We start from the raw sequence: 24,830 nt of genomic DNA on the forward strand, positions 1-24,830 counted from the left end.
ATTACAAAGATGTGTAAAAAATCGCAAATTTCGCAATGACTTAACGAAAAATCCTGAAGTTAGCGAAAAATCGCAAATTTTGTAAAATTCTCAACTCGGCGCTTGCTGGTCGCTGTATATTTGTACTGTCATTTGGACGGTATTCGCTACAGTTTCGAAGAAATGTTGAGCTCCTCTGCATGTTTCTTGTTTACCGTCTCGAACACAATTAACCCGTTCATATACGCAGGAATGAATCCTGTATTCAAGAGGTAATTTCGTAAAATTCCGTTTTGCATAAGAAAACGAAAAGTTTGTGTCGTGTCTGGAATTGAAACGCCCCTAAGTTGTCTTTACACAAAGTGAAGACGTCGAAATTCATAGCGCAGATTTACAACTAAGCCGAGAGTGGAAAGAAAACGCATTAGTTTTGATGAACAGTCCTCTTTCTGAAGGGAGCGAAATTTATCTGCAGGGACAACTGGGAGTGTTCACACGAAGCAAGCTTCCGATTACTGCTCATGAAGACAAATGTGATCCCACTGGAATACAATCAAAGGCGTTTGTTCACATTAAATAGTTTCTCAAACAATTGATAAATAAGGAATATGATATACTAGCTCTTTCTTATATAAGAGCTTCCTTTTCCCGGGCTGAGGCGGAGGGCACGTTTTGCTGGAAGATTGAAGATGGAGAGTCTACCGTTTTGCACGCGAAATTCTACATCCCTAAAACGCTGAAAGGTACGCGGAAATGAAAATGAAGCCTGGAGGATGCTGTATGGAGTCCAAATCTGTCTATTTGGGAAACTTAGCGAATCTAGAACATTCGCTGGTCGATGAAACAGGAATCAAAACTACTTAGCGGGTGTAGACTCGAGTAATCTCTCAAATTCTCAAAAAAAATTACTCTCGCGAGACACAGCCGAAGTTTCGAAAGTACAGACTGTAAGAAATGTCGTCAACAATATGCTAACGAATATGTAAATTTGGAAATTGGATGGGCAATTGACATCTCCACTGGTGAAAGCGAAATACTGGGATTAAAATGTGACGCCGGTAGCTGAAAGCTAGCTAAAACCAAAATGAAAAACCTTTGCTGAGGCTTTGTAGCAAACCCTTGAGCAGTTAGATCAATTTGATGCGCCTATGTCGCTATGATGCCGGACGATTTGAGCTCACGAAGTCTCAGTTTGATCGTTATAGAAGTCAGCTTCCTCATAACCTTGAACGTTTTGGCTCTAATTGGAAACACCTTGGTTTGTATTTCGGTTTGCAAGAATAGTCGTCTCCGAACGACGACAAACTTGTACATTATCGCTTTGGCTGTGAGCGATTTGCTCTCTGCTGTGTTTGTGATGCCCATAAGTGCGAGCGTATTGATAGCAGGCAACTGGATTGTCGGCGGAACGCTTTGCCAACTTCACGCCTTCTTCAGCCTGTTTGTTATCTACGTTTCTCCTGTGACCATGGGCTTAACAGCTGTAAATCGTTATGTGAGGATATGCAAGTCGGATCAGCAGTACAAGAGACTGTTTTCCGCGAGAAAGTCGCGCGCTTTGCTTGCCTCTGTGTGGAGTTTCGTTGCATGTTACGCGGTGGTTCCTCGATTGCTCGGTCTTCAAGCGTACGAATTTGTCCCAGGCTACGCCCAGTGCTCTATCGCACACCTCAGCGAAACAGGCAAATCTATTAACTACGGCATCGTCCTTACGTTTTTCTTTTTAACACCGTTGATATCAACTACATTCAGCTACACAAAAGTCGCGCAGATGATCCGACAGCACAATGCGTCTGCAGCTACGACGATTCAAAGACGAGAAAGCGCTTGGGAAAGAAGCCGTAAATGGCGAAAAAGCAAGGGTATCACCAATCATGAAATCAAACTCAGCAAGTCTCTATTCGCAGTCGTCTTCGCCTTCATGATCTGCTGGGTACCGTTCTGGATCATCGTTATTCTCCGTCGCTTTCGTCTTGTCGCGATAATGCCTCGAAACGTTGAGCTCTTTTGCATGTTTCTCTTTTATTTGTCGAATACAATTAACCCTTTCATATATGCTGGGATGAATCCCGCATTTCGAAGAGAATTCCGTAAGATTGTCCTCTGTAAACACTGGCATGAAGTTGAGGTAACTGATGAAAGAAGAGCAAAGAATGAGGATACAGCTGAGACTCCAAACATGGAATTGTTTCGGCGCGTGCGCCGACCGAATTTGCATGATGATACTTCTTTGGTCAGTCTTTCTGTCGAAATGGGTGAAATTTGTCGAATAAGGTCGGTAGATCTTGGACTTGCATCGCCCATATCAGAAAATACTTGTTTATAGAGGCGAATGATCAACTGGTTTATTTCAAAAGTTATGCTAGTATTGATCCTGCTGTTCTTGGTCTTCATCGATAGAATGAAACATGTTTGCACGCATGAATAAAATCAAGAATCAAAATAGGTGAACGGCAGGTAAAGAGAAACATTTAAGAGCAATTTAGGCTCAATCAGTAGTGGTCAGAAGAAAGTTTTAGAGAAAACGATGTTCAGAAAATTACAAGACTTAATATGGATCCGCCATGTTGGTGTCCCTCCAAAGGACACCAACATGGCCGCCATGGAAGTAGGTTAAGCAATAAACTAAACAAGCAATCAGTGTTCCTAATGTTGTTTCAGGATTGTTGACTTCAGCACTGGTTATGACTCTCACTAACTTGAAAAAATGTACGTTTCTCAAAATTGAGAAATAAATAACGAACTAATCAATACTTAAACAAAATTAAAAATCGCCACGATTAAAAAACCTTTTCCGGCATAGTATACCGCGTGGCATAACATTTTCCAAGGAGTTTAGCTTCACGAATTGCTCAGGTTTTGTCAGTTTTGCGGAAACAAATTGAAGCGAACTGGAATTCATATTTTCTCTCCTGTATTTGAATTTTACTTCATTACAAAACTGGTATGCTAGAGCAGCCAGGCATGTAGTTTTGTCTAGTACAGTTTATTGGCTCAGCACGCCACCTTATGAAATGGGTCAATTTGGCGCGGCGAATTAACAAGGCTTAGTATCAAGGCAAATAGGTGAACACGCCTTACAAATGTCAATACAAAGGGAAGTACACGGGGATTAAACTAATATAACATTTAACCGATGTGGAAGTGCATATTAGGGGATATCAACCCACGCTCAAGTGACCAATTGTTAAACAAGTTACTTTGATTGCCAGACCCCTTTATAGAACACTGAAATAAATTCAGTTTAACTTAACTTAACTTGGGCTGGCTGGAATTTACGAGGCTTTTGTAACTTTGTCCAATAAACTGAATTGGGGCTCAAATATTGTCTTTCAGCAATTGTTCCTAAGCCCTTGTCGCTCCTCGTAGGGGTATAAACCCAGCAGTCTTATACCTGTGGGTCTTCTGTGACCAGTAAGGCTTTTGAAAGTGGTTAGCGCATTACCCGACGATCCTGGCGACCACAACTTTTTTTTCAGGATTTCCCTGAAAACCACTCCGGTGATCGGAGCCTCCTGGCCAAATATCATCATCATCATCATCATCATCATCATCATTATTATTATTATTATTACAGTGTATTTTTAAAGTAGAGTTTTTTGCCATTTAAATGTGTAGAGTATTGTTTACTATTTTTATTTAAATTTTTTCGACAAATGACAATAGACAAATTTATAAGGGCTGTAAAGAATGAGTGTAATTTGTAATTCGTGTGTAAGTTAGTATTTCCCTGACATATATACTGTCCTAAGAATTTTTACAGTTGTAATTTTTTATAAGCCACTAATAAACATTATTATTATTATTAAAAAAAAAATTAAAAAATTATTATTATTATTATTATTATTATTATTGTTAGTATTATTATTTTTGTTGTTGTTGTTATTTTTATTATTATTATTCTCCGTGAGTTTTTTTTTTTTGTTTGTTTTTCTATGTAAGCTTCAAGTTTTACTTGTGGATGTGATGGAACAGGGCCAACGGCTTCGTTACTGTCCAACGGCGCGATCAACGCACTGAAAAATTCTACATAGGTCTCTATAGTTAATAATCTTGGAAAGCCAACGTACAAAATCTTAAAAACAAATTTGATTTAACCAGCTGCCATTACGAGAAATATTTCAGTTATGCACAAAACTTGCACTCTGCACAGCTCGGGGCTTGCTTTTCAACATTTTGTTGTGATTGAGATCGATAACTAACTTGAGATTATTCACTCTCTCGGCTGTCAGACGCAACTAATGATCCAAGGTGATCAGAACTGTAGAAAGGGCAGCCTTTCAAGTTGAATTAATTTCTTGAGCATTCTGCATATATCACATTCCACATAATTTTGCCATTACGCAAGTCATGCCAAATGCCATTTCACAAACTCCTTCCGCCTTATACCCTCACTAGTTGGGACGGTACTTTTATAGAATTTTTATTTATTGGCAAAACTTGCGAGCCCTTCCCATGTTAAACAATAAATAAATGTAGCCTGGCGTGCATTTTAACGGAAGAAAAAAGCGGCGCCCAAGCCGTTTCGCTTAATCGGATAAAAAGCCTGGCGCCCTTCTTACAAGATATCCCGTGCCAATGCTTTCGTTTCAGTTAGTCTAAAGACTTCAGCTTCGAAGGACAGCTCTAAGACGAAGAGTTATATTATCAACATTAAACGGTGAATTTTACGGCTTGTTTTGGATGCAAAATAGAAATTTGTAAGACTAACGACGCAAGCAATTGGAAGTCTCCCAGAATGTACACAAAGATAATGTGGCTAACGTTTTACGATCGTTAAATTATATTGAAAAACCATTCTTCTATGCCTTGAAATTATTACATTACAAAGAGAACAAACAGATATCAGCAAACAAATTATTCAAGTTGAAGTAGAAACTCCCCACTGGATTCCCTACTACAAAATACGTCACGTCTTTTGTTTAAAATCAAGGTGCTTAAACGGACGTTTAGCAGTATTTTCTTTATTTGGTAATGCCATAATTACTCGAGATATTTGCAAATAGGCTTGTCGGCAGCTATTAATTGTTTTTCTTATTTACCAAAATATGTCATTTCTTACGACATATTTATCTTATTTCTAACTTGACTTTCATCTAAAGCATCGTTAACAGATACATTGATGTCCTCAGTAACAGCAGACATACCTGCACGGTCCTCCCCACTTAAAAGAAGGTTTTGCTTCCCACTGTTTCAAATCGTAAATTTTGAAGGCAATTTTTGTTTACAACATTGGCGACAAACCAGAAATTTTGATGTTCGAACTGTATCAGTTTAACTTTAGGAGTATGAAAAATGATCAGAGAACTATTTTTCACCTCCCTTTTCTTAGTTTTTCACTTTGATCAAAAAAGTTTAATGAGTAAATATTACCACCGAAAACCCTTACCTAACTTAGAAAAACGTCCCTGGTCATGCGTTATTTGCAAAGTCTACTGAGGGCGGAAGTTTCGTTCAGGTAAACTAAAACTGCACCTAAAGTGTTTAATTTCGAACAAAAGATGACAAGAACCGCCAAGTATAGTGGACTAAGTGTAACTGTCCGCAAGAACAAATAAATTATAAAAGGAAGTCTTCCAGAATGTACACAAAGATAATGTTGCTTACACGTACTGTTTGTTTATCTCATCTTTCATGTCATCAGCAATTTTGAACAAAAACTGTGATTTCCTTGGTAACCAAAGGCAAATGTTTTCGTTTTGATCAAGTTTAACAGCGGATAATCAGTAGTTTTTCAGCACAGTTTGAGAAATGATACTGGGGGTGGAAGTTTTGTTCACTTTTCAAACAAAGGTGTAAACTAAAACTACACCTTAAGTGTTTATTTCTAACAAAAGATGACAAGAACCGCGAAGTATGGTTGACTAGGCATAGCTGTCCGCAAAAACAAATAAAGTAAAGGAAGTCTCCCAGAATGTAAACACGGATAATGCTGCCTGTACGTACTGTTTGTTTATCTCAACTTTCATGTCGTCGGTAATTTTGAACAGAAAATGTGATTTCCTTGGTAACCAAAGATAAGCGTCCCCTTTCTGATCAAGTTTTAGTTTCATTAAACGCAAGTAGCTTTTCAGCACAGTTTGTTTCTTTAAGTATCTACTGAACACCGAAAGCTCTCCCTCCACTGGAAAAATATCTTTAAGCATGCGCCGTTTAAAACCATTCTGGAAACAATTTGTCTTCCAGGTATCATCAGCACGTTATTAACTAATTTAACTTTTGACACCTGTTAGTTTCCGGTCTAATTAGGACACGTTAAAGCACACACAGAAAATACGGGCTCTCATTCTTTTCGGAAACATTTTCATGAAAGGAAGATCTTTCCTGTTGCCGGAGAATTTCATCAAAGTACAGCAGAGTGAGCAAGACGATTAGTAAGTTTGTATCTCCTATTTGAAATGTCAGTTCGGGATGATTTAGCTCCTCTTGATAAAGTAAGTTGGCACTATGCACCTTTATGTGCATCAGGATATTTTGTTCTCAAAAACATATTCGTTACCTTCAATTAATACTGAATAAGGTTAAACAAAGAACATAATACTTCGCTATCTACAAGTTTTATCGAAAGCCTTAACTAAAAGGGAAGTGTAATTAGTCACACACAGCGAAGGTGCAATTAAGCTTTCGATTGAATTGCTCTCGTCCTATATCGTGGAGACTTTTTGACATAATGATGTTATTGTAGATGGGAATCTTGAATGAAATTAAATGGCACGCAGCATTGTGAGACGCCAAAGCCTCAAGTAACTTGAAGTGGGGAAATACGAAATAACTATGTTACACAATAGTTTATCATTGTGTGTCTTTAGTATAAAAAACTAGCAATCAAACTTCCAACTTTGTCAGGTTCATGAGTTCTGTCAAGCAGTTTTCTTCAACTGCAAGAGTTTCCTTTTACTCTTTCTTCGATGCAGATCTGTTCAGAAAGCGCGTAAAAAGTGTTACATTTCATGAATTGGCCCGTTAAAGTCCGCAAAACAAAAACAAAAAAGAACACTCGAGAAGTTAGCTCTCTTTTGGAAGTATAATATAAAACTATATACTTTAAAACTTCCACCTCTTTTTACATGTTCATTCACAATAGTTTCTTCAACTGTAGAGTTCGACCTTTTTGTTTTGTTTTTTTTGTTTTTTTTTTGTTTTGTTTTTTTTCTTTCGTTATAACTGATCTTCCCACAAGGAATGTAAGAAGTTTTAATCGTTTTAGCGCAGCTCCGGCTGCCCGAACCGTCAAGCGGAGCCCCATGCATAATCATACAAACGCAAGACTCATGACCTCGGGAACAGCTTTTTTCCAATACGAACTGACCAAGGCCGGCAAATAACATATTATGTACCATAAATCAATGTAGCAGCATGATGTATTAACCATAAACACTTGGATGCCTAAAAATGAAACAGAAAATGTCGTTCTAAGAAAACATCATGGACCGCAAGCATGCAAAAAAGTACGCAAAAATGAACTAATAATTGTAGAAACTGAACCGAACGCGGCTAGAAATATTTTGACTACAGACAGACAAAGGCGAAGCATAAAAAGCGACGAAATAGAAAACTGTGACTCTCGTGGGTGCAGCGGGGTTCCGCGGTATATATAACTGCCTGTTCAGAGCGATTTCACATATAAGCTTATCAGGTATGAAGAACCGAGAAGAAATGAAACAATACACTAACGATAAAAAGGAAAAATAACATAGTGGCTAGTGTTGCCTAACAACAGTAGCCACAAAAAAGGGAAGCAAAACCTTCAATTTCGCCTTTCTTCCTTTCCTTTAATTGCCAGCTTCTTTAATTTCTCATCCTCATCTTAATTGCCACCCTCCCTCGTCCTCTCGACGCCAACAGCCGTATTTCTCAGTGCGCACAATTTACTTTTGGCGTACTGTGTACATTACAATTATATACGTCGTGTGTATACACGAATTTATTATAAAGTTGTAGCTTTCATTGCGGATATCGCAATGTTCAGTATGCATGTTTGAAAAATCAAGAAATATACAGTGGAACCTCAATTTAGCGAAGTCGCTAGGGACCGGCCAAATTTGTACGTTAAATCGAGGGTTCGTTATATCGAAGACCTCGATATAACAAATATTTGAGCGGAAACGACCAAAATGTTTGTTACCTCGAGGTCACAGTTAATGATTGATTTGTAACATAGGTGACTTCTGTCACGCAATTCAATACAATTTTCGTCACCCAGAAGTGCCGCGTTTTAAGATGCAATTAACTAAGCCTGGTGTCTTTCAGTATCAATTATTTTCACTTTTGAGCAGACTATAGTGCCAATGTCCATGACATATAATAAGCCGTTGACTGAAAGGTTGCTGTCTCTTTACAATAAGGATTACAAGGATTTGTTGACTGTTGATCCGTTCAGCGTTTATCACCTGTCGCGTGTTGACATTGTAATTCGTTATATCGAGGTAGATTTTACGTTTGGGCTTCCGGATTATGTTCGTTATATCGAAGAATTCCTTATATCGAGGTTCGTTATATCGAGGTTCTATTCCATACATTTTACTTTGGCCGGGACATGTCGTTCGTTATATCGAGGTCTTCGTTAAATAGAGGTTCGTTAAATCGAGGTTCCACTGTAGCTTTAGTGTGCTCTGTAGATTTCTATTTCACAATTACTAAACAGGTCTAAACAATGGGAAACAAAATTATGATCTGATCTGAAGGCATCGTCACCTAGATATCTTATAGTGCGTTTCTTCGCTACCACAGACAAACCTACTTCGCCAACCGTAACCTACTGCAGCGTTTTCAAACTAGGAACTCGTTGAGTGCTGTTTTGGTGTACATTATTTAAGAACATAGGTCGACGCAATTCTGAGTTTGGGAATAACACAATGGCTGTTGGTATCCAAACGTTTTGCTATTTGTGTGTCGAAGCTTGCGTGTATCTGAAAATAAATCAGCAATTTTAGTTCTTAGTCTCAAGGTAAGAAAAAATAAAAAAAATAAAAAAAATAACCGCTTTCTGTTACGGAAAACAACTGGCCAGGGCCGTTTCAATCCAAAGGTCTTATACCATACGGGTATTACATTGTATCCTTTTTTACGGGTGTTTTAAAATGTATACAATTGGTCAGAATGAAAATACCAAAGACAAGAAAACAACAAAGTACGAATACCATCATGTGCGAATAGTAACAACAATGAGTTATTTGCCTCCTGTTAAAGTTGCATGATGTTCCCTGGGAGACAAAGTTGTACGTCTGGAAACCGAAAAAAACAAAACAAAAACAAAAACAAAAATTGTGCCCTGATTTTTAGATAAACGTTTATAGAAGCGGTGTCTTCCAAGTGCCCAAATACTCAAGGTAATTCGATCTGCACGATGCCTTAGTGGGTGATCTACAAAAACAGAAATTGATAATACAAAAAATTAAACTAAAATTAGAGTCCTTTTTTAACGAAAGCAAGATATTTAAAGCGAGCTTACCGAATTATTTAATGATAATTATACAAATTTGGCAAAAGACATAATTACTGATGGAATAATGGGGTATCCTACGTTAGAGGCTACAATCAGCATCCAATTCTCCAGAAGACTACCTATTGCGTTAAAGTAATATTACATTCACAGACTTTTGTAGCACCCATGACCACCTTCTCTTCTCTTCTCTTCTCTTCTCTTCCCTCCTTTCATTTCTGTTTCTTCTCAATATTGTTCTCTTTCGTTTTGAAATTGAAAAGCTGTTTCCATTATCAATTTAGGGGATAAACATTCCAGAAGGTTTGTTTGGCAACATTTTCTAAGAGGCTGCCAGTCTTAGCTGAACATCAAATATTAGTACAGCGTGTCGGAGAAAAACTTAGCAGCGAGCGTTATAAAAAGCGCGCCCTTTCTACACTGAATAATTCTCTATAGGTCTCTATCTTGGAACGCCAGCGTACAAAATGTTGAAAACCAGCTGCCATTACGACAAATACTTTAAAGTTATGCACAGAACTTGTACTCTGCACAGCACGGAAATTGCTTTTCAACATTTTGTTGTGATCGAGATCGGTAACTGACTTGTGATTATTCACTCTTTAGGCTGACAGACGCGATTAATGATCCAAGATAATCAGAACTGTAGAAAGGGCGCGCTTTCAAGTTGAATTAATTTCCTGAGCATTCTGCATATATCACATTCCACATAATTATGCCATTACGCAGGTCATGCCAAATGCCATTTAACAAACTCCTTCCGCCTTATATCCTCGCTAGTTGTAACGGTACTTTTATAGAATTTTTATTTATTGACAAAACTCGCAAGCCCTTCCCATGCTAGACCATAAATGAATGTTGGGTGGCGTGCAAATGAACGGAAGAAAAAGGAGGTCGTCCGAGTAAGCCGTTTCGCTTGATCGGATAAAAAGCCTGGCGCTTCACTTATAAGATATTCCGCGCCAATGCGTTTGTTTTAGTTGGTCTAAGACTTCAACTTTGAAGGACATCTCTAGGAAGAAGACTTGGCAACAGTAAACGGTGAGTTTAACTGCATGTTTTGGATGCTAAACAGAAATTTTTAAGACTAACGATCCAAGTAATCGGCGTTGTGCTACGGTGCGACATTACAGTTATGGCTTAGTCACAGCTGAGCTCACAAGCCGTACATGTGCCGGATAAAAGCCTCATATATTAGAGCAAGTGCAATTCTCTGAGGGAGATAAAAGCAACACTTGATAATTTAACCGGCTTCAATTTTTAGTCCAAATAATTTTCAGCAAGTCAAGTATGTTCTTAATAAACGATTTTACAACAATATGTTGTTTCAGCAAAGTAATTATGGACAAATGATTTCAAGATAATTGGCAGAATTGCGCTTAGTTCCGTACCATTTTGCGCAATGAGACAAAAAGAATTAAGAGAAAATAGAAAGGATACAGACGAAGAGTTAATATTTAGAAGAAATTTGATTGGCATTGTTGATACTCGCAAGTAAAGAGATTTAGACCCTGATGTAGTGTTCGCCTGAATTGTTGTGATTGAGATCGGAAACTAACTTGTTATTATATTTTTGTCAGCTCGTGAGCGGGCGAAATTCAACAAATCCTGCAATCTGATTGGTTCCTGGAGCGGGCGGAATTTTCTCGTCCGGAACGCCACAGCGGGCGGAATCCGTCGAGTTGATCTATTTTCGTGAACGAATTAACGGTAATCGTCAATTTTTCGCCAATTTTACACTTCCATAGCCGATTAATCAACGCAGATTTATTTCTATTCACCTTTAAATGGCAAGGAAAGTCATGGTAAGTAATTTCAATTGAGTTTTTTGAAGTTGTGAGAGTTTGTTTGGCTGTTTGTAGCTCGGCGCTGTAATTGCGCGTAATCCTGCGTGTCTCTCTCTGTACGATTTTAAGTAAAAAATGAGTCAATTTCAGTCGAGTTTAGCTCTTCGATCGTTGCCGTATTTGAGAGAATTTCTGTGAAATACACTTCACGAATTTCCTCGCTATCTGCTACTCAATTTACGGTAGAAAAGTCTGATTTCGAGTGATTCGCAACGACTGACAGAAATTGTTTTTGTAGTACACCTTCAAACTTTGCACGAAATTTCACACCGGAAAAACACTTGGAGAACTTTTAAAATGGTGAGCTAAATGCGACTAGCATAAGTTCGGTATAAATCTGTTCTTTAATACATCTTTCTTTGTCTAGTATCTGAGTTACTCGCCCATTCGCTCGTTAGATTTTTTACGAATGGTTTGCAGAGTCTGCAGACGGCCCGTAAGCCAATTCAATGACAAAGCTGCGAAAACAAACCCACTTGTAAGCCAGTTTACCGCAAGAAAAAAAGATAAACATGTTATTACCTCGGTCACAGTTTTTCACTATACGGACCTCCCAGCCGGCCAATAACATATATTATTCACTTTCTAGGCTGTCAGACGCGATTCATGATCCAAGATAATTAATCAGAACTGTAGAAAGGGCGCGCTTTCCAGTTAAGTTAATTTCTTGAGCATTTTGCATATATCACATTCCACATAATCACGCCATTCCGCAAGTCATGCCAAATGCCATTTCACTAACTCATTTCGCCTTATACCCTCACCAGTTTTAGTGGTACTTTTATTCAATTTTTATTTATTGGTAAAACTTGCGAGCCCTTCCCATGCTAAGCCACAAATAAAATGTAGCATGGCGTGCAAATTGACGAGAGAAAAAGGACAGCGTCCAAGCCGTTTCGCTTGATCGGATAAAAAGCCTGGCGCCCTACTTATAAGATATTCCGCGCCAATGCTTTTGTCGTAGTTAGCACGACCGTGCACAATCTTTTGTTTTGTGCTCATACACTATGCATGAATTACGTAACCAACACGTTTCTATTAGTTAGTTCCTCAGTACGGAGTAAACAGCTATTGTGTTTTGTGCACGGTCAAGGCCAAAAAAGGGAACAAAAACACACAACAAAGAACTTTGAAGGGTTTCATAACCATTCCCCTCTATTAACTATGAGTTAGTCGAAAGACCTCAGCCTCGAAGGACAGCTCTGAGACGAAGACTTGGCAGCAGTAAACGATGAGTTTTACTGCATGTTTTGAGTGCAAAACAGAAATGGCGTTGTGCTATGGTGCGACAGTATTTATGATTTAGTTTGAGGCTCACAGCTGAGCTTACAAGCCGTACATGTGCCAGATAAAAGACAGATCTCAAACATTAGAGCAAGTACAATTCTCTGAGGGTATTTGATAATTTAAGCCTGGTTTTCACTAGCGCATAAGCACAAGCAGAAGCAGAAGCAGAAGCAGGAGCAAGTGAAAAAAACAGAACAAAAGCATAAGAGCATACGCAGGCGCGGTATTAACAAAATTTCTCGATATCAGCTTTCCTCGACTTTACGCTTATGCTTATTTCACTCGCGCTCGCACTACGACAGGAGCACAACATAAGCATAACATAAGCACAGAAAGAACGAACCATGTTCCTTCTTCTTGTACTTATGCTTAGGCTTATGTCGCAGTTTTCTCACCTGCTTATGCAAGTGCTTGTGCTTGTGTTTATGCTTGTGCTTATGCGCTAGTGAAAACCAGCCTTTAAGCGGCTTCAATTTTTTTGTCCAGGTAATTTTCAGGAAGTCAAGAATGTTCTGAATAAACGATTTTACAGTAATGTTGCTTTAACAGATTAATTATGGACAGATGATTTCAAGCTAATTGGAAAAATATCGCTTTGTTTCGTACCGTTCCGCTCAATAAGAGAGAAAAAAAATTAAGATAACTTAGAACGGATATGGACGAAGAGGATAATATTTAGAAGAAGTTTCATCGGCATTGTTGATACTGCAAATGTCGCGAGTGAAGAGATTTAGACCCAGATGTAGTATTAGTCTGAATTGTTGATACCTAAAACTCGTAAACATGAAGAAGACGCTAACTACGAGACCATAACGAGCTTGTTATTATAATCAAACACAATGAAAACACACTGAAAAGGCTCTTCCATTAAAACTGGCGTCAAACTAACGGATTAAATTGTAATGTAGCGAAGCGTGCAAATTAACGGCAGAAAAAAGGACGGCGTCCAAGCCGTTCTCCTCGACAAGCTTTTAGTAACTGCAGACCTAGATCTAATTTTGTCTTAAGCCAATAGCTGATTAATTTAACATCAGTTTCCTTTTGCAGAAGCTTTGAAGACATTGGAGTACCTTCTAAACACCATTAGTTATAGTGCGGTGAGGAAAAAAAAAAGGAATGAGTTCGGAATGGCTTGTGTCACGACTTGCGGAATGCAATATATGTAGAATGACTCAAAGAAATCAATTGAACTGAAACGCGCGCCCGTTCTACACTAAACAATTCCATAGGTCTCTATAAATCATAATCTTGGAACGTAAAAGTACAAAATGTTGAAAACAAATTTGATTTGACCAGCTGTCACTACGAGAAATATTTCAAAGTTATGCACAGAACTTGTGCTCTGCACAGCACGGAGCATGCTTTTCAACATTTTGTTATGATTGAGATCGGAAACTAACTTGTTATTATTCACTCTCTAGGCTGTCAGACGCGATTAATGATCCAAGATAATCAGAACTGTAGAAAGGGCGCGCTTTCAAGTTGAATTAATTTCTTGAGCATTCCATAACGAGCCAGACGTTCTTAGCAACCAAAACACAGACCTGGGATCCCGTGGAGATGTAGAACTTTTAGTCCTACATCTCCACGGGATATCCAGTGGCTTACAACATTCCAGTGTAATCATATCCCTGTCGGTGATCGTTTATGTTTCACAAAACGCGTCAAGTTTTGCACGAATGTGTCATAATCCTAAAGTGTGAAATTAAATTTACTGTAAGACAATTCCATCGTGTCAGAAAGATACAAAACATTTTACTAGTCGGCGATTCGGGAAATCGCGCGACTGACGTGAAGAATTTGGATTAAAAGAAAAAATAACGTTAAAACAATGTGTTTTCTAGGCTGGGGCGCAAACGCCAGTTTAAAACTTAGACTTTTTGATACATTTCTTACTCTTGTAAAGCTACGGAGCACGTATAGATGAAACGTTTTCGCTAATCTCAGTTATCACTGTTATTCAGTAAGCGAGGGGACTATGCCCAGCAGCCCAGAAATGTCCGAGAGTCAGAAATGTTCTCAGATTTTCCGCGGAAAGCCTAATTGAAACCTGTTTAGGGTATTCTCTGTATACATGTTTGTTGCTTAGCGATTCCAAAAATAGTCTGAATTTTCTAGTTTTCGAATTCGAAGATCATGTGCACCGACACTTTGAAAATCAGTTAATGTTATGGGCAGTCAGGAAATGATCTCAAAAATTATGTCAAAGTTCTCAAGAGCGATAGAAATCTCGAGTACATGATGTAATTCTTTACGAGAAATGCCGAGCGATTCTGGAAACAGCACGACGGAAAAATCACTATCACGAGTTTGTTACATATCCCGAAGCACTCAGCAACTGTATTGCATGGACTTCAGCCTGGGTGAACCAGAAAGGATATGTAACATGTTCCTATAATGTCACGCACGACGGAAAAATAACTATGGCGATTTTGTTACATATCCCGAAGCGCTCAGCAACTGTATTGCATGGACTTCGGCCTGGATGAACCAGAAAGGATATGTAACATGTTCCTATAATGTCACGCACGACGGAAAAAATAACTATGACGATTTTGTTACATATCCCGAAGCACTCAGCAACTGTATTGCATGGACTTCAGCCTGGATGAACCAGAAAGGATATGTAACACGTTTCTATAATGTCACGCACGACGGAAAAATAACTGTGGCGATTTTGTTACATATCCCGAAGCGCTCAGCAACTGTATTGCATGGACTTCAGCATGGATGAACCAGAAAGGATATGTAACATGTTCCTATAATGTCACGCACGACGGAAAAATAACTGTGGCGATTTTGTTACATATCCCGAAGCGCTCAGCAACTGTATTGCATGGACTTCAGCCTGGGTGAACCAGAAATGATATGTAACATGTTCCTATAATGTCACGCACGACGGAAAAATAACTGTGGCGATTTTTTTACATATCCCGAAGCACTCAGCAACTGTATTGCATGGACTTCGGCCTGGATGAACCAGAAAGGATATGTAACATGTTCCTATAATGTCACGCACGACGGAAAAATAACTATGGCGATTTTGTTACATATCCCGAAGCACTCAGCAACTGTATTGCATGGACTTCGGCCTGGATGAACCAGAAAGGATATGTAACATGTTCCTATAATGTCACGCACAACGTAAAAATAACTGTGGCGATTTTGTTACATATCCCGAAGCATTCAGCAACTGTATTCCATGGACTTCGGCCTGGATGAACCAGAAAGGATATGTAACATGTTCCTATAATGTCACGCACGACGGAAAAAATAACTATGACGATTTTGTTGCATATCCCGAAGCATTCAGCAACGGTATTGCATGGACTTCAGCCTGGATGAACCAGAAAGGATATGTAACATGTTCCTTTAATTTCACGCACAACGGAAAAATAACTATGGCGATTTTGTTACATATCCCGAAGCGCTCAGCAACTGTATTGCATGGACTTCAGCCTGGATGAACCAGAAAGGATATGTAACATGTTCCTGTAATTTCACGCACAACGGAAAAATGACTATGGCGATTTTGTTACATATCCCGAAGTGCTCAGCAACTGTATTGCATGGACTTCGGCCTGGATGAACCAGAAAGGATATGTAACACGTTCCTATAATGTCACGCACGACGGAAAAATAACTGTGGCGATTTTGTTACATATCCCGAAGCGCTCAGTAACTGTATTGCATGGACTTCAGCCTGGATGAACCAGAAAGGATATGTAACATGTTCCTATAATGTCACGCACGACGGAAAAATAACTATGGCGATTTTGTTACATATCCCGAAGCACTCAGCAACTGTATTGCATGGACTTCAGCCTGGGTGAACCAGAAATGATATGTAACATGTTCCTATAATTTCACGCACGACGGAAAAATAACTGTGGCGATTTTGTTACATATCCCGAAGCACTCAGCAACTGTATTGCATGGACTTCGGCCTGGATGAACCAGAAAGGATATGTAACATGTTCCTATAATGTCACGCACAACGTAAAAATAACTGTGGCGATTTTGTTACATATCCCGAAGCACTCAGCAACTGTATTGCATGGACTTCAGCCTGGATGAACCAGAAAGGATATGTAACATGTTCCTATAATGTCACGCACGACGGAAAAAATAACTATGACGATTTTGTTGCATATCCCGAAGCACTCAGCAACGGTATTGCATGGACTTCAGTCTGGATGAACCAGAAAGGATATGTAACATGTTCCTGTAATTTCACGCACAACGGAAAAATGACTATGGCGATTTTGTTACATATCCCGAAGCATTCAGCAACGGTATTGCATGGACTTCAGCCTGGATGAACCAGAAAGGATATGTAACATGTTCCTTTAATTTCACGCACAACGGAAAAATAACTATGGCGATTTTGTTACATATCCCGAAGCGCTCAGCAACGGTATTGCATGGACTTCAGCCTGGATGAACCAGAAAGGATATGTAACATGTTCCTGTAATTTCACGCACAACGGAAAAATGACTATGGCGATTTTGTTACATATCCCGAAGTGCTCAGCAAGTGTATTGCATGGACTTCGGCCTGGATGAACCAGAAATGATATGTAACATGTTCCTATAATGTCACGCACGACGGAAAAAATAACTGTGGCGATTTTGTTACATATCCCGAAGCGCTCAGCAACTGTATTGCATGGACTTCGGCCTGGATGAACCAGAAAGGATATGTAACATGTTCCTATAATGTCACGCACGACGGAAAAAATAACTGTGGCGATTTTGTTACATATCCCGAAGCATTCAGCAACGGTATTGCATGGACTTCAGCCTGGATGAACCAGAAAGGATATGTAACATGTTCCTATAATGTTACGCATAACAGAAAAACAACTGTGGCGATTTTGTTACATATCCCGAAGCACTCAGCAACGGTATTGCATGGACTTCAGCCTGGATGAACCAGAAAGGATATGTAACATGTTCCTATAATGTCACGCACGACGGAAAAGTAACTATGGCGATTTTGTTACATATCCCGAAGTACTCAGCAACTGTATTGCATGGACTTCAGCCTGGATGAACCAGAAAGGATATGTAACATGTTCCTATAATGTCACGCACAGCGGAAAAATAACTAAGGGGATTTTGTTACATATCCCGAAGCGCTCAGCAACTGTATTGCATGGACTTCGGCCTGGGTGAACCAGAAAAGGATATGTAACATGTTCCTATAATGTCACGTACGACGGAAAAATAACTATGACGGTTTTGTTGCATATCCCGAAGCTCTCAGCAACTGTATTGCATGGACTTTAACTTGGATGAACCAGAAAAAGGATATGTCACATGTTCGTATGATATGAACGAGCGAGGGAAAAAGGACGATTTTGTTGTTGTTGTTTTTTCCTATAGTGTCACGCATTACTGAAAAACTATGTGGTTTTTGTAAAATATCCTGTAGCACTCGGTAACGTAGAAATACTGCGAGGACGTTTGCGTGGGAAAACCAGAGCGGATTTATAATATGTGGCTACATGGTGATTTTACTATATAACTGGATTCGTCTTTCGGAAAACTGGTGTACCATGGACTTCAGTTTAGGGTCTAACCCACGACTGAAAATAGTGATTTAACATTTTAGTAGCTATCTAGTCCCCATTCAATCTAAAAGCATGACAATGGGTGTAAGTTATGATACAAATAAAATATTAATCGGAAGACTTAACTTGGTGTGTTTGACTTGTTGAGTTTTGAAGCTGTTGTCTTGATTCGATGCTCTGGGAGGTTGGTCACGGGCAGCGCAACCTGAAAACACTTTCTGGTTCTCTCCGTCGTTTTTGGGTGAATGAATTCATGTATAAATCAATCGTGGCTGGCGATTTCGTTTGGTTTTCAACAACTGTTTTATGGTTCAAGCGAAAACCAATCCAAATGTATAGTCAGGGCAGCTCCTTTGTTTCCCTTCCCGTGAAAAGAAAACCCACGCGCCTTCTTCAACTCCTCAAGGCAAATTCGATTGGAAACTGGCTCAATTTCGCACAAATGCGTCAGAGAGACACCATATCTTCTAACTCAGAGGCACATCTCGTTTTGTGTCCGTTTTCAACGACCGATGACGGGTTCATTCGAAGTCGAAGTCTTTTTTTTTTTATATATGACCGCGCAATATTCCCGCGTTATGAAAATTTATTATAAAATATCAATTATGTGGCCAGATCATATCTGAAAATAACCAGGTTACTTTTGTACACAATTATTCTCACTGAACGCAATTATCGCTAACCACAATAGAACCGCAAAAGTCTTGCGATGACAGCAACCTAACAGATAAATGACATCACCCCATAGCAACCGGACCTGGCGAATTTTTGAGCTTCCGGTTAGCTCTGGCTCGTGATGGCATATACCGGATCACATTCCACATAATCACGTGCACGCCATTCCGCAAGTCATGCCAAATGCCATTTCATAAACTCATTTCGCCTTATACCCTCACCAGTTTTAGCGATACCTTTATTCAATTTTTATTTATTGGCAAAAGTTGCGAGCCCTTCCCATGCTAAGCCATAAATAAAATGTAGCGTGGCGTGCAAATTGACTGCGAAAGAAAAAGGACAGCGTCCAAGCCGTTTCGCTTGATCGGAGAAAAAGCCTGGCACCCTACTTATATATTCCGCGTCAATGGTTTTGTTTTAGTTAGTCTAAAGACTTCAGCTTTGAAGGACAGCGTTAGCTAGGACGAGCACTTGGCAAAATTAAACGGTGAGGTTTACTGTATGTTTTGGATGCAAAACAGAAATTTATAAGACTAACGATCCAAGTAATCGGCGTTGAGTTACGATGCGACAGTATTTATGGCTTAGTTTGAAGCTCACAGCCGAGCTCACAAGGCGTACATGTGCCAGATAAGAGACAAGCGTCATATATTAGAGCAATTCGCCTGCTTAGAGCTCGTGCAACTTCTGTTGGGAGGTTACGGTACATGTAGCTTACGTTGTCTTTTCTCTGACTTTTTTGTGATGTTTTCCGGAGAGAAAAACTACACACACGTAGAACTTAACATTGTTCTTAGAAAATACAAGCCCTAAAACCTTCAAATTGATTAAACAGAGCGATTTATAATCGTGTTTGTAAACGGCTTTACCCTCCCAAACAAACTACTCTCCCTGGCTCCAGAGTAAAAATGCTCGGCAAACTTCTGTTGATAAGTGGTTTCATTTTCTCAAGAGTAGGAACTTTCAACAAGATTTTATACAGTTTAAGTGGCATACGCTGGTGCTTTTCGTCAAAGCTGTTAGCCGCTGTTAAGCTTCCTTTTTGTTGAGTTCTCACTTTCTAAAGTGCTACAGTCGTCTGAGCACAAACAAAAGCTGTCTCTCGCTCTGCTAGTCAAGTATTTCAGACGCCAAGCCACTGAGCGTAAATTTATTTGTTTATTTCGCCAAAGCTTCTGATATCGCATATTTCCTATTTTCCGATTCTAACTCTGAAAATGGCTATTTCCAACTTCGAACAAAACTTAACCAGTAAATTTCGGGCTTTGCTTTCTTTCAGGTTTGTTTTAATGATGTTAAAAACTGCCCTTATTGTGTTTATTCTTTAGAAACGAAGTTCAACCATGTTTTCAAAGATCATCACCGTTTTATTTGCTGTTAATTGTATCTCTGCTGCGAACGGATTCATTGATTCCAAGTTACGGGTGCTCGAACCAATCTTACAGTGTTACGAGGCAAACGCCCCTGAATTTGCCGGCGAGAAGGCAATGGCAGCACGCCTCAATCTCCATTCAGATGCCGACGAGCTTAAATTGTCGTGCCTAACAATTGGGGTAAGTTCACAAACGAAATTGATGCCAGGCAAACTAAACCAAGATATATTTAAACGAGATTAAACTTCACTCATTCATCCATCCATCCATCTATCCATCCATCCATCCATCTATCCATCCATCCATCCATCTATCCATCCATCCATCCATCTATCCATCCATCCATCCATCTATCCATCCATCCATCCATCTGTCCATCCATCCATCCATCTATCCGTCCACCCGTCCACCCATCCATCCATCCATCCATCCATCCATCCATCCACCCGTCCACCCTCCATCCATCCATCCATCCACCCATCCTTCCATCCATCCATCCATCCATCCATCCATCCATCCATCCACCCGTCCACCCTCCATCCATCCATCCATCCACCCATCCTTCCATCCATCCACCCATCCTTCCATCCATCCACCCTCCATCCATCCATCCATCCATCCACCCTCCATCCATCCATCCATCCATCCACCCTCCATCCATCCATCCATCCACCCATCCTTCCATCCATCCATCCATCCATCCATCCACCCGTCCACCCTCCATCCATCCATCCATCCATCCACCCATCCTTCCATCCATCCATCCATCCATCCACCCGTCCACCCATCCATCCATCCGTCCATCCATCCATCCATCCATCCATCCACCCATCCTTCCATCCATCCATCCATCCATCCATCCACCCGTCTACCCATCCACCCATCCATCCATCTATCCATCCATTCATTCATTCCCTCACCCACACACCCATTCAGTCACTAACCCACCCAACCACCTAGCCAACTATGCAATCATTAACTCACTCACTCACTTACCCACTCACTCATTTCCTCGCTCGCTTGCTCACTCACTCACTCACTCATTCACACACTCACTATCACTCACTCACTCACTCACTCACTTTCCAGGAGTCCATTGATTTATTTATTATTTATTCGTTTATTTATTTATTTATTTAGTTAGTTAGTTACTTACTTACTTACTTACTTACTTACATATTTACTTATTTAATGACGTAAAGTGCTTAGTTCTTTTTCTTTGTTTCATTTTATCAGGAATATGCTACATGCTTGGCAGACGTTCTCGAGAAAACTCCATCTCCAGTCCCAAAAATTTTCCTGTTCTATGGTGCTGAGGGTTATCAGACCTCTTATCTTCTCAAAAGAGCAAATATTTGTCCAGGGATAAAGTACGATGACCTTAAGAGAATTGTGTTGGCCTCAGGTAGGTATTTTTTATTTTTTTATTTTTTTATTTTTTAGGATGAATAGGATGAAAAAACAATTCAGTCATTTGAATGGTTGCGTTCAAATAATCCATCGACAGACTCAAATATCACCTTGTACTCCTCCACATGAAAGCACTGCTCAATAACTTTCATTTGAATGGTTACACACTAGGGTTTTCTCCACAGACTCAAAATATAGAACCACCTTTTACAGCATAATAAACAGTACCACATGAAAATACTACTCAATAGCGTTCCTTTGCTTGGTCCCACTTTAGAATCTCACCATGTGACGGACTCAAAAGCGGGAATCACGTAGTGTACTAATAGCATTGTTACCGCCAGAGAACTATTAGACTTTTATTTTGATTTCTTTGCTCTTTGGACATTTCATGTAGTTTGTGATGGCGTTTGTAGCTTTTTCGTAACTGGATGTGACCACATGGTTTTTGGAAAAGAATGTAACTAGGTTAAGATTGGCTAGTTGACAAACCTTGGACATGAAATGCATATCAAAATGTTTTGCGGTGTAAGTAAATTGGATTTTGGAGCCACGGGAACAAGCATAATGATAACATATATTTGTCGATACCACACAAGTGAATAGTGCCTTCCGCGCATTCTGATTGGCTAGCTCAAAAGGTGTTTTTTTTTCTTTTTTAATTTTTTAATTGATTTACAAACACAATATACATAGGAAAAAAAAAACTAAACAAATAAAAAGAGGAAATAATAATATTACAGCTCAATACTTACTTACTTACAGTGCAATATGATCGTTAAGACTACTTACATCGTTCTTTACTTAAGCTTTAGCTTCTAGTTTTAGCTCAGAGGTGTTTAGCAAGTACTATTCACCTCTAAGCAAACGGAGAAAAACAAAATAGCATCTCGTCTCGTTTTGGTTACCGAGGAGCAAATTTTATCCACAAACGAGGCGGCTGTTCCGAAAAATACAAAAAGTGGCAACAAACTTTGGTTTGACTGTGTTTAATGTTAAGTTGTTTAATCTTTCCAACTCAGATTTTAAAGCATAAAAAAGGTACAATGCCTTGTTTACGTGAACTGTCGAGCTCTATAGAAGCATAAGAAATATTTTGAAACATGGTTTCAACAGCAAGACGAATTTGAAATACCAGTTGAAGAAATGTCACCCGGACAATTAACCCTTTCCTCCCTAACTTGTGAGTTATAGATTTTACTCTGACGCCAGACGATTTTACTTGTCAAAAGAAGGCCCTTTTAAGGCTTAAGGGTTAAAGAAAGTGCTTTTTGCTTATCCGTAAGAAAGCGAGACGGAAACTTTTACAACAAGAAATCGCTTACCGCGAAAGAGCATCGCGCGGCGTGATTTTCATTATTTTTTGACGTGCATTTGTTGCCCTTTATGAAAATAAAGCAAATTTTCAATCGGAAAAAAAAAAAATCAATCGGCCGATTTTTTATCTTGTGTGGCGTATACTGCAACAATTATTCACCTCAGTGTGGGTGAAAGTGGTAGATATTTACCTCGCCTCTTCACGGCTCGATAAATATCTACCACTTATCACCCACACTGAGGTGAATAATTTTTAAATAAAACGAGATTAAAATCAATTGTTTCTGTTCGATATACCACTCCTTATACCGTCCTTTTGCGACGAAGTTGAGTTCACGTTTACTTCATTTCGTAGGTATAATGGAGAAAGAGGGATTCTCAAACATTGGTGAGTAATAACGTAGATTTCTCCTTACAGACATGATTTCCTGAAGGATACCTTTTGAAATCACACGTTCCCATAGATGACAAGCCTGGATTTCCTGGACAATGTACTGTAAATCCTCTAAATCCCGGGGCAATTTAGTTCTTTTAAGCGCGTTTAAGGGGGAGACTTGATAGAGACGGAGGGCTTATTTGAAAGGGGGGGGGGGCTTATTTAATTAGCAAAACGTATTACGGGTAGCAAAAAAAGGAGGAAGAAACATACTTGAGTTACGCTTCCCTGCTTTCTGTTTGGCCCAGGCAAATGACTGCCTAATATGGACAATTGAGTGATATTAAATGTGTTGTACAATTATTTTCAACAAAATCCGAACTTTCAGCACGTGAATTAACCATGCCGGATCACTCCACATGAAGTGTTATATAGTCGTGATTAATAACTTATACAGTTTATCTTTTATTAACAATGATGAATAAGATGGGGGGAGGGCGGCAAAAGAGAGGGGGGAGGTAATAACTTTCTTCCTCTGAAAAAGGGGGTTATTTAAACAAGACGATTGTCTTGAAATTCAGTCTGAACCTGGGGACGGTATTCTTGTAGCAGGGTCAAAGAGTACGCTGGAGAATACGCCATGAAGGATCTTGAAAGTAAGAAGTAGTAACACATTTATCCACTCTGCAGAGAAAGATCACTATCACAAATGTGCTGGAGATGCCATGAAGAAGTGCTTGATTGAAAGTATACAAGTGTCCGAGCATGAGGAAGGAGACCCTGAGGCAGGCGATGATGCAGATGATGACTATATTCGTTGCATAGAAGAACAGACAAAGACCTGCAATTACCACATTATGCGCCACTTCTTTGAACAGATAGAAGCGTATAAGAAACACGTCAAGCAGTTGGAGATGCTTGAATCAGAAGAGCAACAGGGGTAGATATTTTTTGAGCCTTTAAATTGCCACTTTCATGATCATGTAACTGCAATCAGCGTGGAAGAAAAAGAGCAAGTTTACAGCTCGTTCGATTTTTGTCGCATCGATAATTAACACGACTTAGGAACAACTGAATTCATGCACTCTTAAGACGAAACTTCAACATCCGGCAAGCTTGTAAAACGTCTAGCGATAGTATTGTTTGTACTTGAGAACGATCATGTGAAAATAAAGTGATATGTTTGCAGAGATGGTATTCTTTGTCATTAGCTATACTGATTCAGTAACTGCCGTTCTCTGTCCCCTCTTCTTTTAGGGGAGGGGTGGGGGAACAAGACCTAACCCAGCCGATACTGCTTTACCGACTTCCTAGATCGCACTACTAGCGCATTCATACTTCACACACCACTACCCAGCCATAATTTTACTGACAAAATATGTGTGCCATTTGAACAAAACAGTCAACTTTAAGGCTAAGAGCTTCCAGGTTAAATGCGGTTATAGTTTTTATTTCGCAATAGAGTATCGTAACTAAGTCAAGGGAAAGTGAAAATTACCTTTGCCTTGGGCGGATGTTAATTCAAATATATACAACGCACAAGATATA

At 39.4% G+C, this 24,830-nt stretch overlaps 2 protein-coding genes across 3 annotated transcripts; both read left to right on the top strand.

Annotated features, from left to right (window-relative positions):
- Positions 1 to 751: 751 nt before the first annotated feature.
- On the top strand, positions 752 to 2,453 carry LOC145474138 (melatonin receptor type 1B-B-like). The gene has a single exon (XM_081455110.1). The coding sequence runs from the start codon at positions 1,136 to 1,138 to the stop codon at positions 2,303 to 2,305; it is 1,170 nt and encodes a 389-aa protein (XP_081311236.1). The 5' UTR covers positions 752 to 1,135; the 3' UTR covers positions 2,306 to 2,453.
- A 9,981-nt stretch (positions 2,454 to 12,434) lies between these two features.
- Positions 12,435 to 24,470, top strand: LOC145474139 (uncharacterized). 2 transcript variants are annotated; one of them, XM_081455111.1, is made up of 5 exons: positions 12,435 to 12,498; positions 20,134 to 20,359; positions 21,416 to 21,584; positions 23,262 to 23,294; positions 23,973 to 24,470. In XM_081455111.1, exons 2-5 carry the CDS (start codon positions 20,150 to 20,152, stop codon positions 24,224 to 24,226), a joined length of 666 nt encoding a protein of 221 aa, XP_081311237.1. In that variant the 5' UTR covers positions 12,435 to 12,498; positions 20,134 to 20,149; the 3' UTR covers positions 24,227 to 24,470. The 2 variants fall into 2 exon arrangements, with proteins under 2 accessions (XP_081311237.1, XP_081311238.1); XM_081455112.1 differs by lacking the exon at positions 12,435 to 12,498 and adding an exon at positions 19,277 to 19,293 and having other exon boundaries at positions 20,135 to 20,359.
- The last annotated feature ends 360 nt before the right edge of the window (positions 24,471 to 24,830 follow it).

Source organism: Orbicella franksi, unplaced genomic scaffold, assembly GCF_964199315.1.
Source record: "Orbicella franksi unplaced genomic scaffold, jaOrbFran1.1 SCAFFOLD_322, whole genome shotgun sequence".
Taxonomy (NCBI): domain Eukaryota; kingdom Metazoa; phylum Cnidaria; class Anthozoa; order Scleractinia; family Merulinidae; genus Orbicella; species Orbicella franksi.

Bases quoted from the DNA above. Each gene is read 5' to 3' on its own strand.
- LOC145474139 (XM_081455111.1), top strand. From the start codon at position 20,150: ATGTTTTCAAAGATCATCACCGTTTTATTTGCTGTTAATTGTATCTCT. The intron at 20,360-21,415 runs GTAAGTTCACAA...TCATTTTATCAG, and splicing joins TGTCGTGCCTAACAATTGGG to GAATATGCTACATGCTTGGC. The intron at 23,295-23,972 runs GTGAGTAATAAC...TCCACTCTGCAG, and splicing joins AGAGGGATTCTCAAACATTG to AGAAAGATCACTATCACAAA.
- LOC145474138 (XM_081455110.1), top strand. From the start codon at position 1,136: ATGATGCCGGACGATTTGAGCTCACGAAGTCTCAGTTTGATCGTTATA.